The sequence below is a fragment of the Cetorhinus maximus genome, chromosome 14 (genome assembly GCF_964194155.1).
Source record: "Cetorhinus maximus chromosome 14, sCetMax3.hap1.1, whole genome shotgun sequence".
NCBI lineage: Eukaryota > Metazoa > Chordata > Chondrichthyes > Lamniformes > Cetorhinidae > Cetorhinus > Cetorhinus maximus.
Genome location: NC_135892.1, coordinates 78,771,473 through 78,785,535, shown reverse-complemented (window position 1 = coordinate 78,785,535; position 14,063 = coordinate 78,771,473). Strand labels below are relative to the sequence as shown.

Here is a 14,063-nt window from a genome sequence, read left to right as displayed (position 1 = left end):
GTTTTTTTTACAGAAGGGGAGAAAGATGGCCAGATTTAGGGAGACAATTCCAGAGCTTGGGCCTAGGTAATTGAAGGCGTTATCAGGCCGCAAGAGGCCGGAATTAGAGGAGCACCAATATCTAGGAGGGTTGTGAGCTGGAGGAGATTTCAGAGATAGGGAAACCATGGAAGGATTTGAAAACAAGATGGAGAACTTTAAAATTAAGGTGTTGCTTAACCAGGAAACAATGAATGTCACCGAGCACAGGGATTATAGGCGAACAGGACTTGGTGCGAGTTAAAACACACGCAGCAGAGTTTTAGATGACCTCAAGTTTATGGAGGATATAATGTGGGAGGTTATCCAGGAGTGCGTTGGAATAGCCAAATCTAGTGTTAACAAAGGCAGCTGTGCACTGTAACTGGAACCATGGCCTGCTTAAGTCTCTGGCTGAATAGACCAGGTGTGACTTCCTGAGAGAGAGTATCATGAGGTATCATACCTCATCTGATCAGATGAGGTATGATACTTAATTGCCAGCTAAGGGAGCTGACCTTTGGTAGCAAAGTGCAGCACTGCCATCTATTGAATGGAGGTCATATAAAGTGTGACGAGCAAATGTGTATACGGTCTTTTATAAATATTTTACCTAGGATTTTAACATGTTAATATAAAATAATTACTCAAACAATTTGCCACAAAGTAAAGGTAATGTATACATGACCTATGTCCATATGTGGACCATAAGCAAAAATAAAGTTGGTATGGATTTTGTAAATTCTGTGCAGAACCATATATTCAGTGTGCGTTCAGTCTAATTGTGTGAAGTATTTTTTATGTGGACAGATAAATGTTGTCTCTGTGTCGCTTTCTGCTAGCTGGAATGCAAGTGTGACGTTCAATACATGAGAGTTAGGCAGGAGAACACTGGGGAATTTGGGTTCAGTGGTTTTGAGATATGAAACGGGGAGGAAGGAGCAAATAACTAGAATTATGGGGCGGTTGATGGATGGCTAGAAAAAGTCGAATGGCAGGGAGTGGTGGTGAATAGCTTAGAAAAAACAGGAGCTTAGTGGAATGATCTCGTGGTAAGGAGGAAAATGTTTATAGCAGTTAGTGTGGTAGTAATGATGAGAAAAATATGGAATAAAGTTTGGAATATAGTGTTATGCATTAGGATATGGAGGTTTTAGATTGCGTGGACTCAACAACACCAGTAGTGGGACTACAAAGGGCAAATTTAGGAAGCAGAACTTCTTAAAAAGAAAAATTACATATTTAAAGAATGGAAAATCAGAAACACAGCGTGGGAATAATGAAAATAATATAAACAGAGATGAGAGTTCACAAAGTCAGCCGTTAGAACCTAGGTGGGACTTGAGAAAACATAATAGAAATAGCAATTCAAATAGAATAATGTGAATAGGAAATTTTACTTTTTTTCCAAAAGTATATTTTATTCACAAAACTTGTACGGGTGCATCACTTAGTTCATATTGGACACTGTATTAAATGCAATAGAGTTCAATTTTTTTCAGTCAAGTAGGCGACACTCTGAGGTGCTTCATTACATCTACAATTATAGATTGTATTTACATATTTACATTTCATGTCAAACATTCTCCAGTGCATAGAAAGGGTTCCAGCAGCTCAGTGTACAACGGATGGAGGGCAGTAGACAGTGGCTTTTCCCCATTGAGCCTTTGCAGCTCCTGCCCCAAGCTACAGTGCGTCCCTCAGAACTTCGTCCTGGACCTTGGAGTGTGCCAGTCCGCAACAGTTGGTCATGGACATTGGAAGACCAACAAGTTTTAGGCTGACCATGGATGTCTTTCATCAACTCGGTGACCCTCCAAGAATTTCAATGGGGTCTGGTGGGCGCAACTGGCTAATAGCTTGAGAATATTTTACCTAATCCTTTCCTTCCCCCTACATCCCCTTCAGATCACTTGACAATCACTCTGTCTTCCCTTCTGCTCCCAATCCTCTGACCCAGAGTCTGCTGACCCCCAGTCTCCCACCTCCTCATTCTTCTTGAACTTAGACTGTATTTGTAAAGTTGGAGTGGGGGACAGCGTAAGGGCTGAAATGTCAACCAGGATGGGGGCCAGTGGAGGTAGGAAGAGGGCAGGGAAACAGGAAGCTTATTGGAGGGGCAAACCAGGTCAGCCTCTGAAAGCTCATGACTGCAAACAGAGTAAGCAGATGATGGAGAGCCAGCATCCCTGAAAAGTTAACCAAGGATATTTGTAATTGCTTGCAACTTTGAGGTTCCAGATCAGTGATTGAATTTCTTCCTCTCTCGCAATTATTTTGGATATGTAATAAAATATAATGTCTGGGGCTTGCTCAATAGTTCAGCTTCGGTTGAAAGCCAAAGTTTGAAGATGAGTCTTCTGTTTTGGAGACCCACACACTGGCTGCTATTAAGATTCAGGATTTATGGGGGTGCACTGTATTCAAATCAAAGAACTGATGGTGTGTAATTAATAATGCCATCACTCAACATTAGGAACATTTGTAATTTAGGCAAGTACAGTATTTTTGTATCAATGGATGATCATTAAAAACATCAACACAACATCATATAACAGCAAACAATCAGTACTTTTTACATTGGGTAACAGTGACTTAAATGTAACAAAACTTAAAGGATTTGAGTACTTGGGCTTTTAATCAGGAATGCAGTGAATGAAAGATAATTATGGTGTATAGTTTATGTAGGCAGTGCAAAAATATTCTTTGAGGAACTACCATGCTAATGAGTAACTTTGCCTCGTCACATTCTGATAAACCTATAACATGAAGAAACATTTGTGTGTTGACTTAAATTTTCTTTAAATAGTTAGTGTGAAACTGCTGCCAAGCCATTTATGGAAGAATGTTTAGTGAATGTGGGAATAAAGCTGAAGACAGATAAGGAAACTTCCAACCAGTGAAGGGATCCAGGTGCGGGACCAGTGCTTGTGCAAATCACAGTTTGTTTCTCTGGCAGCTTGATGAGAGAACTGTCTGCACACTCTAGTATGTATATATGAACATGCAGAATCATTTGACCGATTGCATGGATTTATTTCTGTTTTTGTTTTCCTTAACCTAAAGAGTTCACACTTGGTAAAATTGACAAACCCTATCTTATATTTATGTTCAAGTTCTCTTTTTAAGTTCACCAGCCTATTAACAATCTTCCTATGATTGAATAAGTTCTGTGATTACTGTAATATTGTGGGTAATGTGAAACAAGACTTATTTTGCACACGCTTCTTTCAGGACAAAACTATAATGGTAATTTAAATGATTGCTGGAAAGGAGTTCTCCCCTTAGTTTGTATATATTATATAAAATATATATAGGTATGCTTATGTGCGCGCGCACGCTAAATGTGAGTTTATACAGTCACACCAACTATTCGTCATAAGCTGAAGCTTTATCACAGTGATTGTAATTTTGATGAACTGAACAATTAAACAAGGCCAAACCTAACATCTTTAGATAAAATGCTATTGCAGACCTTGGTTATTACAAACAGAATCTATGTTGAAGGAGATAGGAAAGTTGTAATTTTTTCTCAGAAGAGGTGACATTGTTATCCAATTGATATGTTTAACTCTGGGTGGGTTGTACAGAAAGAAGATTCGTTCAAAGCAGGCAGTGTTGTAAGGTGTAAAGCTAAACTTAAATGCATATTTTTGCTTCCTATTATTGTCAGCTATTATAATTTTTAACTACTGTACATGCTCTGAACTACTATAGCTGATAATTTAAATGATTTACATATTTATTGTCTGTGCACCTTCAGTGGCAACTGAGGTGGCATTTTTTTTGTTTTGCGGACCTGGAACTCAAACATGTGACTTAATGGCAGATGAGGAAAGTAAACACTCTCTTTGAATTTGTTGCAGGCAATGATAGCTCTTAAATGTGAGCTAAATGCCAAGCAGTGTCCTCACAGTGCTAAAGGACACCCATCTGATATTCTTCATCTTTGCCAGCAGAGCGGGGCATGCAGGGCACTCCAGTTAGTAAGTAATTTGCATGGTAACATTGATGCATTTTACAAGATTTCTTTGTACTTGTGAGAATCATGCACTGTCTAACGCTCTGTGGAAAAAATATTTTGAATAGCTTACCTGGACAGGAAGGAAAGGGTTCTATATGATGCATTTTTTTCTTTCCTTCTTGCTGCACTGTTTTTATTTGAACAAATGTAATGTCCATTAGTTTTATACAAATATATTTTTTGAATCTTTAAATAGGTTGAAGTTAAAATGTAACCATGTAATTGACTATTCAAATTTCATAAAACAAGGAGACGAGCAAGTTGATTAATATATTTTAATGTGGAATGCTGCACAATAATCATTAATCTTTTCAGAGAAGTATAGAATAATGAAACTCTCCTCTTGCAGGAGATACCAGCAAACACCGAGAAAGGGGATGTTTAAACTACGCTAGCACAATGGATTGCAGAGATCTTTTGATGTGTTAATTGGCTGTTTCCTCATTGTTAGATTTTTAGCTTATGCAAACCTGCCTGCCTAAAATAAATATTGTTTGCCTCGGAAAAGAAGTAACTGAATGGCCCAAAACCTTACCCTGTATTTAGGTGATGTCACAAAACCCTGCTTCTTGACCCCGCTTTTCGCAGTTACAATATTGTAGTTCGGCAATCGGGAGCCACTAGCCTGGATTTTGTGGTCAATGGCAAATGAATGGTGCTCGTCATTTGTACATTTGGTCATAAACTTTCTAATGGGCTTTGACACTGAGTTGCAGTTTTTCAGAATTAAAAAGAGAGTTGTGCCCTCCATTTAGGTCCTGGGACCTGTGCGAACGGGTACCTCCTTAACCAATCAGATTGCAGAATTCTTAGTGATACACTGCCTGACCAGGAGCTATAAATTAGAATAGGTGATTCAATGCCAAATTACATACAGCAAGTGAAATGAAGAGAAGGAAAGAAAGATGGGATTAAGAGAAGGAAAAAGCTATATACTCTTTTTTAAAATCTCCAACAATAATTTAACATTTGAAGGAGAGATTCCACACTGGTAAAAGTTAAAATTAGTTAAGGGAGGATTTTCAGCAATTGAATGGACAAATTTTGATTTTTTTCTGGCTCATTTAGTGGGTATCTTATGTTTGCACTCCAAGTTTGCATTTATTTGAATATCTAGTTTCTTGGTGAGGGATCAGTGTCGTGAAGTTTTTGGGGAGCAAGGACACTCAGACAGCAACTTCCTGATTTCAGAGTTGAACTGCATATATGTGGGAAGAAGTAGTTGATGCCCAATTTACGCCACAATAACAGCGTTGATAACATGATCATTACTTCTACCACAAACCCGGGCCATTGTTTCTCCCGGCAACAGTGAAAATGATTTCAATTGTGTGATTAAGAAAAAAATAATTGTAAGGGATGTACCCTAGGAATCTTTGAAGGCCTCAAAAACACTCCATTCTCAAAGGTTTGTCTGGCTTAGGCTGCAATAACACCATCAGTTTGTACATGAGGGTTTTTTTAAGCAGACAACCTTTGCAAATGAACTATGAACTACCTCGTTAGCTAGACACTAGACTTTTACCTCTCGGACTTGGGTTCAAAATTTTCAGAGTAATGGAATGTAAGTTCCCATCTATGCTGTTTGTAAGAGCCTATATGAAGTGATGTAGCAAATCACAGTCTGGTTGATATGGGCATGTGCTGACAGCACAAAACTGACATGAATTAGCAATGTCCCTCACAGTCACCATAGAATGGCTGGTATTGATATAGTGAACATGTCTTATTAGTGCTGTACAGATGCTGCCAGAAGGCTAGGGCTGAGGTGCATTACTGGAGCAGAGTAGAAGGAAGCTTTACTCTGCATTTAGCTGTGCTATACTGTGCCTGGTCTGGGTACCTAAAAAATGTCAAGTTCCACTCCCCAGCACTAACAGTCCTTGCCTTAATGAATAGAAAAATGTTATAAACGAAGTTCCAGATCACTTACTGACCTCTGTCTCATTTTCATCACAGGTATATTGATGTTTTACTTTCCATGGACTGCTTCGAGATGTACTGTAAACATTTTCAACAAGATGTGATGCAGCAATCTAGATTCAACTTGAGGATAAGATCCAGCATTGCCAACTTGAAATAAAAGGAAAATTGTATTTCAATTTCGAAATCCACTGTGGCTTAAAGAAAAATTTTCTCAGGGAACTTGAGGATTCCAAACTTATTTTTGTTATTTTTATGCCTTGTTTAGGGGCCTGGCAATCATTTGTGGTTTAAACATTGAATTGCCTTAAGAACAAATGATGGGAGACCAACCCCTGTACAAGTCAAATCATGCTGTGAACAACACAGAAAACCTGTACTATCCACAACAGCCACAATCCAGCACTCTGACCGACATGAGTGGAAATCTGAATCATAGTTATGGATCTACAGGCATGGACACATCTCAGACTTCTCCGCCTTCCCCTCATTTTCCTCCACATTCAAGGGAAGCTGCAGTAGCAGGAACTATGCCGGTTGTTACCAAAAGCCTTATGATAGAGCCATCTAGGCCAAACAATTGGCCTCATTCCAATGCTGGCAATCATGTTCAAATGCAGAATGACCTTAACAATCCCTCTATGATGTGGACCTCCACTGCTCAGACTGATGCTCCAGATGGATATTCTTATGTATATTCTTCAGCAAACGACAACTCCTCACAGAAATTGACTAGTGATGTCTTGCACAAGTTGGACTCCTTCACACAGGTTTTTACAAATCAGAACCTCCGATTGCAACAGGCAAATAATGTAGCATCAAGCCAGCCAAGCCAGACTGCCATGGTTGAGAATGTACGTGACAGCACACTTCGGCAACTGCTGTCCCAGAAACCTCCAGCTGAACAACAAGCTACTGTACTTCCAATGCAGAGATTCCAACATTCCTTGACACAGCAAATGCATTGTGCGTTTCCAGTTACGCAATCGAAGCAACAGTTGCAAGCCATCCAGCAGCAGCAGCAGCAACAACAACAACAACAGATGTATTTTGAGTACCAACAATTGGCTCAGCTGCCACAACAGCAGTCAGTGTTGCAGCACTCGCAGTCGCACGTACAGCAGCTGCAGGCTCAACAGGTGTTGTCTCAGCACATTCAGCAACTACCGCAGCAACAATATTTTGTACGTCAACAGCAGTCGCAGCAACACACTTCAGCGCAGCAGCAGCAGCAGCAATGCCACATGCATTCAGTTCAGTTCTATCAGTCGCAGCCGATTTTGTGTCAGTTGCAGCAACCGATGCAGCAGCAGATGCAGCCGCCACCACCTTACCACCGAGACCAAAACCACAAGGCCATGCAGCAGCCACATCAGTACTCCCAAGAACAATCCCACCCTTCTCAGCACATTCAGATGGCTGCACCCTCTCAGTATTTCTACCAAGAATCGCCACACTATAGGCATTTGTACCAGCAAAGTCAATTGCATCAGCAACAAGAAGAAGCTATGCAACAGAAACAGTTTAATGCAGAAAGTCGGATTCAGGCTTCTCTTGCCCACCATAAAAGCACTCCTGCTTCAGAGATTGCAGAAGAAGTGACAAGGAAGGAACTAAGTAATATGGGTCATCCTGGGGGACTTATGGTTCCCCAAAGACATCTTATAACATCATCTAATATCCCTCATGCACCTGTCAAGGTATCTCAACAACAATCTCATAATTATACTTGGTCTCAGGTAAAAATTCCCAGATGGGTTTGAATTAAAATTTTGTACAAATTTATTTTTGTTATTCTTCAGTTGCTCATTTATTCTGCAGATGTGTTTGTGAATTGTGTTTTAGCAGTACGAAACAATCTGCCCCTTAAAAGGACAATCAGAGTAATTATTTATATTTCATTGCATTTAGTCAAAAATCCATGTGATTGTGTTCAGAAACTTGGACCTTTAAGTCAACATTATAAACTATGTACGTATAACAGGAATAAGAAATTTCCACCATTTGGTGGAATTCTGACTTTTGGATCATGGAAGCACGCCCTTTAAATATTTTTCTGACCTCCGCATGGCCTGAGGGGTGTGGGGGCGTCACTCACCCCCTTCTAATCTGCTGCCAGTTCTGACCTGGCTTTGACTTGCTTTCTGTGATTGGGAGATGCCCAGGCCCTGCCCCCAGTGCAACCTGCAGATGGCCTTGAGGGCCTGTTACTGATGGGGCACCTAGGCCCCAGCCCAACTGCAGCCTGCCACTCATCTTCAGGCTCTGGCCTCGGGAGGGAAGAAGGGAGACTCCAGCTGGCCTGGGCTCAGTTGCAACCTGCCCTCGACAGCAGTGGTCACTTTGTGGCACCCCTGGCCCAGCCTACTCTGGACCCCGATACTACCCAAGCGCCCAGTGATGGAAGGGGCAGCACGCCCTGCCCCTTTGGGGCCTGCTCCCCTGAGCTCCTGTTCCCCAGGAGGATGGCTTGCTCTTCCCCGACGGTGCGGATCTAAATGGCACTGGCCAAGGAGGAGCCGCAGACGCCTACTAGTAGGGGAAGCAGCAGTGACCAGGAGCTGAACCTGAACAAGGTGGAGAAATCCTATGTGGTGGAGGGTGAATAAGAAGGAGTGGATGAGAGTTTGGAGGGGGAAGGGAAGGCATAAATGGGGAGGCTGTGCAGGGAGGAAGGGCATGAGTTGGGGGGCTGTGTGGAGAGGGAGGGCATGAGTGGAGGCATGAGTAGGGAGAAAGGGTGTGAGGGAAAAGAGAGGGCATGCATAGTGGCATGAGTGGGAAAGGAGGGCATGTGATTATGTAGTTGACTGAATGCAAGAGAGGACACAAGTGAGGGACCGAGTGTTTGGCTGAACGGGGAGGGAGGGTATGAGCGAGTGAAGGGAAGGGGTTTGGGAAACGGGCTGCTGAGTGAGAGGTGGAGGATTGATTACAATTTCTGGGTAGGGGGATAAGGCTTTAGAGCCTTTTTGTCACCATGGAATATGGAGATCTTGGCTGAAATCTACGTGGGTACATAAAATTTTTACAAAGTACCGTTGAAAACACATTTTCATATTTGTATGATTTATTATATGTTGATCTATAATACACAACCTTCAATAATTATTTACTGAATATTACAATGCTGCTTTATTGCTGTTTGAGTTTTTGCGAGCCTCTGGGGTCACATTAATTTTGGAGATTTTTGAGTTTTAATATATTTGTTTATGGGACGTAGACATCACTGGCAAGGCCAGTCCTTGTTGCCCATCTCTCATTGTGCTTGAGAAGGTGGTGATGAGTTAAAGTGGAGTCAGTTTGGAAAATTGTTTGCAAAGCACTGCCTTATTCCTTTGCTTTGCTTCACATGTGTGTGCTAGTAAACATTTCATCCTGCATTGAATGCTGAAATGCTGAGGTAGGTGATGATTTGATACAAATGCATTAGTCCACAGCGTTGATGGTAATTGAAGCTAACTAAAGGCATAGCTAATGTTTCTACCCACTTGAAGTGACTGAGAAGCATTTGCATCTCACAGATCATAGTCAGTGCTATAATTACTTGATTCCTTGTCACAAAAGATTTTCAGACCTTTTTGACTTCAGCCGCTCTCGCCCCTGGTCAAAGATGATTTTGTATTTGCTCATGTATCCCCATAAATAATGAATTAACATGGTGCTGAATTTTGAAAGGTTCTCTCAAGCATTTGGTAAAGGTGTTATTAAGAATTTAAGAATGCATGCAGTCAGAAAATGTAATTCGTCAAATTGAACCTATTCCTTGCACAAACCATGTGCAACTTCACCAATCTCAGACTCTGCAATTCATTTAATCTCCTGAAAAAGGATTTTACAATGATTTTCTCTTTCTCCTTTAATTCCTAAAAAGGGTAGTGAATTGACTTGTAATCACAGTATTTCTCTGATCCATATCCTCATGATTCACCATTCACTGATTTTACTTTGTGTGTTAGATCGATGGTCCCCTATAATTGCAGGACAATTATTTTGCATATCATTTGACCATCTCTATCTGTATTTATTTTTTAAATTTTCAATTCCATTCATAACTGCATCTTTTCTTTTAAAGGTACATGTTCACACAGCATGATTAACTGCTTTTATAGGATGTCTATTGGGATGGGGGCTGTGGGTGCGGCGGAGAAGCAGAATGGAGGGAAAATGAAACAAATTCTTTATCTTAATTCTTATGTTTGTTAATCATGTCCTCTTGCATTGATAGCCAAAGTTAACCTGCTTGAATCTGCAATATCAATTACTCCCTTGGGTTTTGAATATTTGTATCATGTTCCAGTCTTTTGCCTTATGGAAATTGATTCACTTCTGAGCCATGTCCCTGAATTGGCTGAGTTGCTCAGCTCTGAACACTGACACATCAATGTTCTGTTGAATTCAAATTGCACTGCACTTCCAATTCTGGAAGTACACTTAAGCACACAAAATCTATCTGCATCTTTTGGCCCATGCACTTAATCTGTCCAATGCCTTGGAATAGAATCAGCCTTCTTGCTACATTGTTCGATTTAATGAACTTGGCATCTTGTCCGGTTGTGTATTGATTTTCCCATATTGATTCTTCTGCCTCATCAAGGTTTCCCGTACTCTGCAAAGTTGATCCTCTCATATGTGCACACTTGACTAATTGTTCAAGGAGGTCTGATCTCTTGTGTATTCTTTCCATGACCGCAATACGAATGTGCAAGTAGCTGAACATGACGCCAAGGTAGTATTCAACAGTGTGTAGGACAAAGGACACAATACTGTAACTGAGACCTAATCAGTGATTTATTAAGGTTTTGAGTATCTTGCTTGCTTTTGTGCTCCATGCCTTTTAATTATGAAGCCATGGATTTCAGATGCTTTTTTAAAATAGCTTTATGTGCCACCTTTAAAATTTGTACCATATAATTTATATTGCCTCACCTTATTCTTCTCTCTAAAATGCATCACACCACTTTTCTCTGCATTATATTTTAGCTTACCAAGATCTGTTGCTAGTGTCATAAAACTTAGAAATGGAGCAAAAATATCATCTGCAAACCGAAATTGTAACTTCTACACCATAGTTCATGTCAATATACATCAAAAAAGCAGTGGTCCTAATACCAACACCTGGGGAATACCATTGTATACTTGCCTCCAGTCTGGAAAAACCACCGCTCACCTCTGCTATCTGCTTTCTGTCTCTTTTCCAATTTTGTATCCATGCTGCCACTGCCCCTGTTGTCTGATGGGCTTCAGTGTTGATAACAAGTCTATTATATGGCACTTTATCAAATGCCTTTTCAAAGTCCATATACAACAGAACATGAACTACCTTCATCAACATTCTGTTATTTCAATGTATAACATAATCAAGTTTGTCTGACATAACTTCGCTTTAACATTCATGTTGGCTGTAATTATTGAGCACATGTTCTTCCAAGTGACAATTTGTCCTGGATGATGAGCTCTAGAAGTTCCCTCAGCTGACTGCTCTGTAGCTACCACATTTATTATGCATTTTAATGACCTTGGAATGGTGGCTATAACCATTCTATGATATTGTATTCAAGGAGGATTGAAGGACCGTGGCCAAAGCTACCACTTTTTCCACCTTTACTACATTCTGCAACCTAAGGTGAATCCCAGGATAACTTGGACTGAATAACTTTTATTTTGAGCACTGCCAGCCTTCTAAGCACCTCCTTTTTAAAAACCTAATCATCTATTTTTATCCGATCTACAAACCATATTATTCGAGTCAGGAATGTGTGTGAATATTCACCACTGGCTTGGGTGGGCGTAGCAATGTTCAAGATGTTCAACACAGTCTTGCCACTGGGCTCCATATCTATTTGTCCATTACATATGTTCTGTGACTGTACTGTGTACTATCTACAGGGTGCACTGTAACAACTTGGCTTGGTTGCTTTGTCAGCTCCTCTGTCCACCTTGACCCCCTTTCACCCAGAACAGCAAGAACGGCTTTGTCTTGGAAGCAACAACAACTCCAAGTTCCTCTCTGAATTACACATCATCTTTAGGTGGAGCTACAGCACTGTTCCTTCATAGTGATCAGGGAAATTTCTTACAATCTTCATGGGAGCACCTTCTTAAGGATTGAAACTGTTCAAGAAATTTTGAGGGCAAGTAACACTGGGCAGCATACGTGCCCTTGTTATTGATGGCCACATCCTATTCCCCAATTGCTTCAAATTTCTTTTATTTTTTTGCATATTCAGCTTGACTTTTTTTGTATTGTACTGCCTTAGCACCCTTTGAATTCATGACTTATGAACTCTTCATGTTCACAAGTGTCCCTTCTTGTATCTCTACCTGAGTACCTCAAGCAATGCACCAAATTCACTTCTAGGCCATTTCCCATTGAGATATTTTGCTTTGGAGGCCCCCCCACTACAAGGGGTCGTACAGCAGCATGCTTAAGGTCTGAGTAGTTTGTGGTTCCATTTCAGAATTTTCAGCTCTCTCACTTGAGTTTGTTGTTCAACCATCATTGATGTAATCTCGTCCAGTGGTGCATTTGCAAACCAACAAACTGGATCTCTTCTCCTTTTGTGCAAGTTTAATACTCAATTTAACTCTTCACTCCTTGCCATACAAAACAATACGTTGATGTGCATTATGTTTTAAAGCTTTAGCTAATTCCATGGCCTTTGTGTCTCTTCTACACAGTTACTACTTTTACAGAATTCCTTAGGTTGCGAGCTATTGTCTTTTAGTTGCCCTGTTTATCACTCAACATTTTGACCTTGCTTCAGTCAGAATTGGTTTTAAAGAGGCTGCTGAGGCGTCTTGTAATACTTTTCAGATCTTTACCCGATCATAATTCAACACTTTTTGTATATAAGCTCTATCTATAATGTGTATTGTTAACCAATTTATCTACGCTTTTTTGTCCCACTGACCAAACATCTCCCTTGCCATTTGCTTGGAGTCATGCAGTATGATGCAGGAGATTGCATTGAAATAGTGTTGTATGACAGCTCTTGGTAGGGCCTATAAGTGGCAAAGTTGCAAAACTTTCTCTTTCATTTTACTTTTTGACAAACAAAGTAGCCATTTTGTTTATGAAGATGAAAACAAAATGGCTGATTTTTCTATGCACAAGCCATTTCTTTGGAAAAGGTAAAACACTGGTGCAAAATCATAGTTTATGCTGTGATTGCAGAGTTTAGCTCTACAAGTTGGCTTTCAGTTTCCTGAGATTTCATTGCGACAAACTGCAGTTTAATTTTCAGTACCCTAATGGGATTGTTGCTGATAATTTTGAAGCCTTTAGTTTGGAGTTGAGATCATTTTGATGCGAGTGGTAGCATCACTTAGTGTTTATTTTCCAAGTTGGATTGTGTATCGAGCAACTTATTGTTCTTTTCACACTAAATCAGTTTTCTTTCTAGCTTTTTTCCTTTTCTCTTTCTATTCATTGTGCCCTGACCATTCATGCACTCCCTTCCCTATCTTGCACCATTGCAGCTTTTAGTTAGCTTAACTCACTTTCTGGAACCCTCTTCTAAAAATAATTTGCTTTTCTTCTCTGTAGTTATAAGCCACCTTTAAAACCCTTTTTTAACTGACTTTAGAGATATCTCTCCTATCTTGGTGCACTTCCCTTTAAGACACCTTAGGATATTTTTCCAATTTTAACTGTGCTGTATAAATGCAGGGTGGTTGCTTTCATCATCCTCCTTTTTTGTCTTTGTCGCCCAAGATACCAGTTGACCATTTGGGAAAACTCTGCAGGAAGAAATCCCTTCTCACCATATCACCACTAGGATGTATGTCACCCTTCAAATGCAACAATGTGGAATCTCTGCTGTAATTTTGCTCTATAATGTGCTTCAGAGGGAAAATATTGGACGGACACAACTTCTGGCACCATCTTGCTCTTTGTTGCATTTGGGCTTAAAAGAGAATAGGTAGACGTTGCCTCTTAACCCTGTTGATCAAGGAATAGTGCATGGCAGGGAGAGATCCTGATTAAGGAGAAAGTAATTAACAAAACTAGGGTGAAAATAAATTCAAATATTCTATATGAATTTAAACTTTTCAAAAATAAACTTCCAATTGAAAAAAATTGTTTCAGCTACCA

At 40.2% G+C, this 14,063-nt stretch overlaps 1 protein-coding gene across 6 annotated transcripts in view; it reads left to right on the top strand.

Annotated features, from left to right (window-relative positions):
* The window catches only part of LOC144689757 (transcriptional-regulating factor 1-like), a 131,471-nt gene that overhangs the window by 42,367 nt on the left and 75,041 nt on the right, over positions 1 to 14,063 (top strand). For 2 of the 6 annotated variants that reach the window (XM_078557138.1, XM_078557134.1), the window contains exon 1: positions 6,158 to 7,665. In XM_078557138.1, the coding sequence (XP_078413264.1) occupies positions 6,283 to 7,665 (1,383 nt within the window). In that variant the 5' untranslated portion in view covers positions 6,158 to 6,282. Of the gene's footprint in view, positions 1 to 3,884; positions 4,005 to 6,001; positions 7,705 to 14,063 lie in introns of those variants that run through there. The other 4 variants (XM_078557137.1, XM_078557133.1, XM_078557136.1 and 1 more) reach the window with 3 other exon arrangements.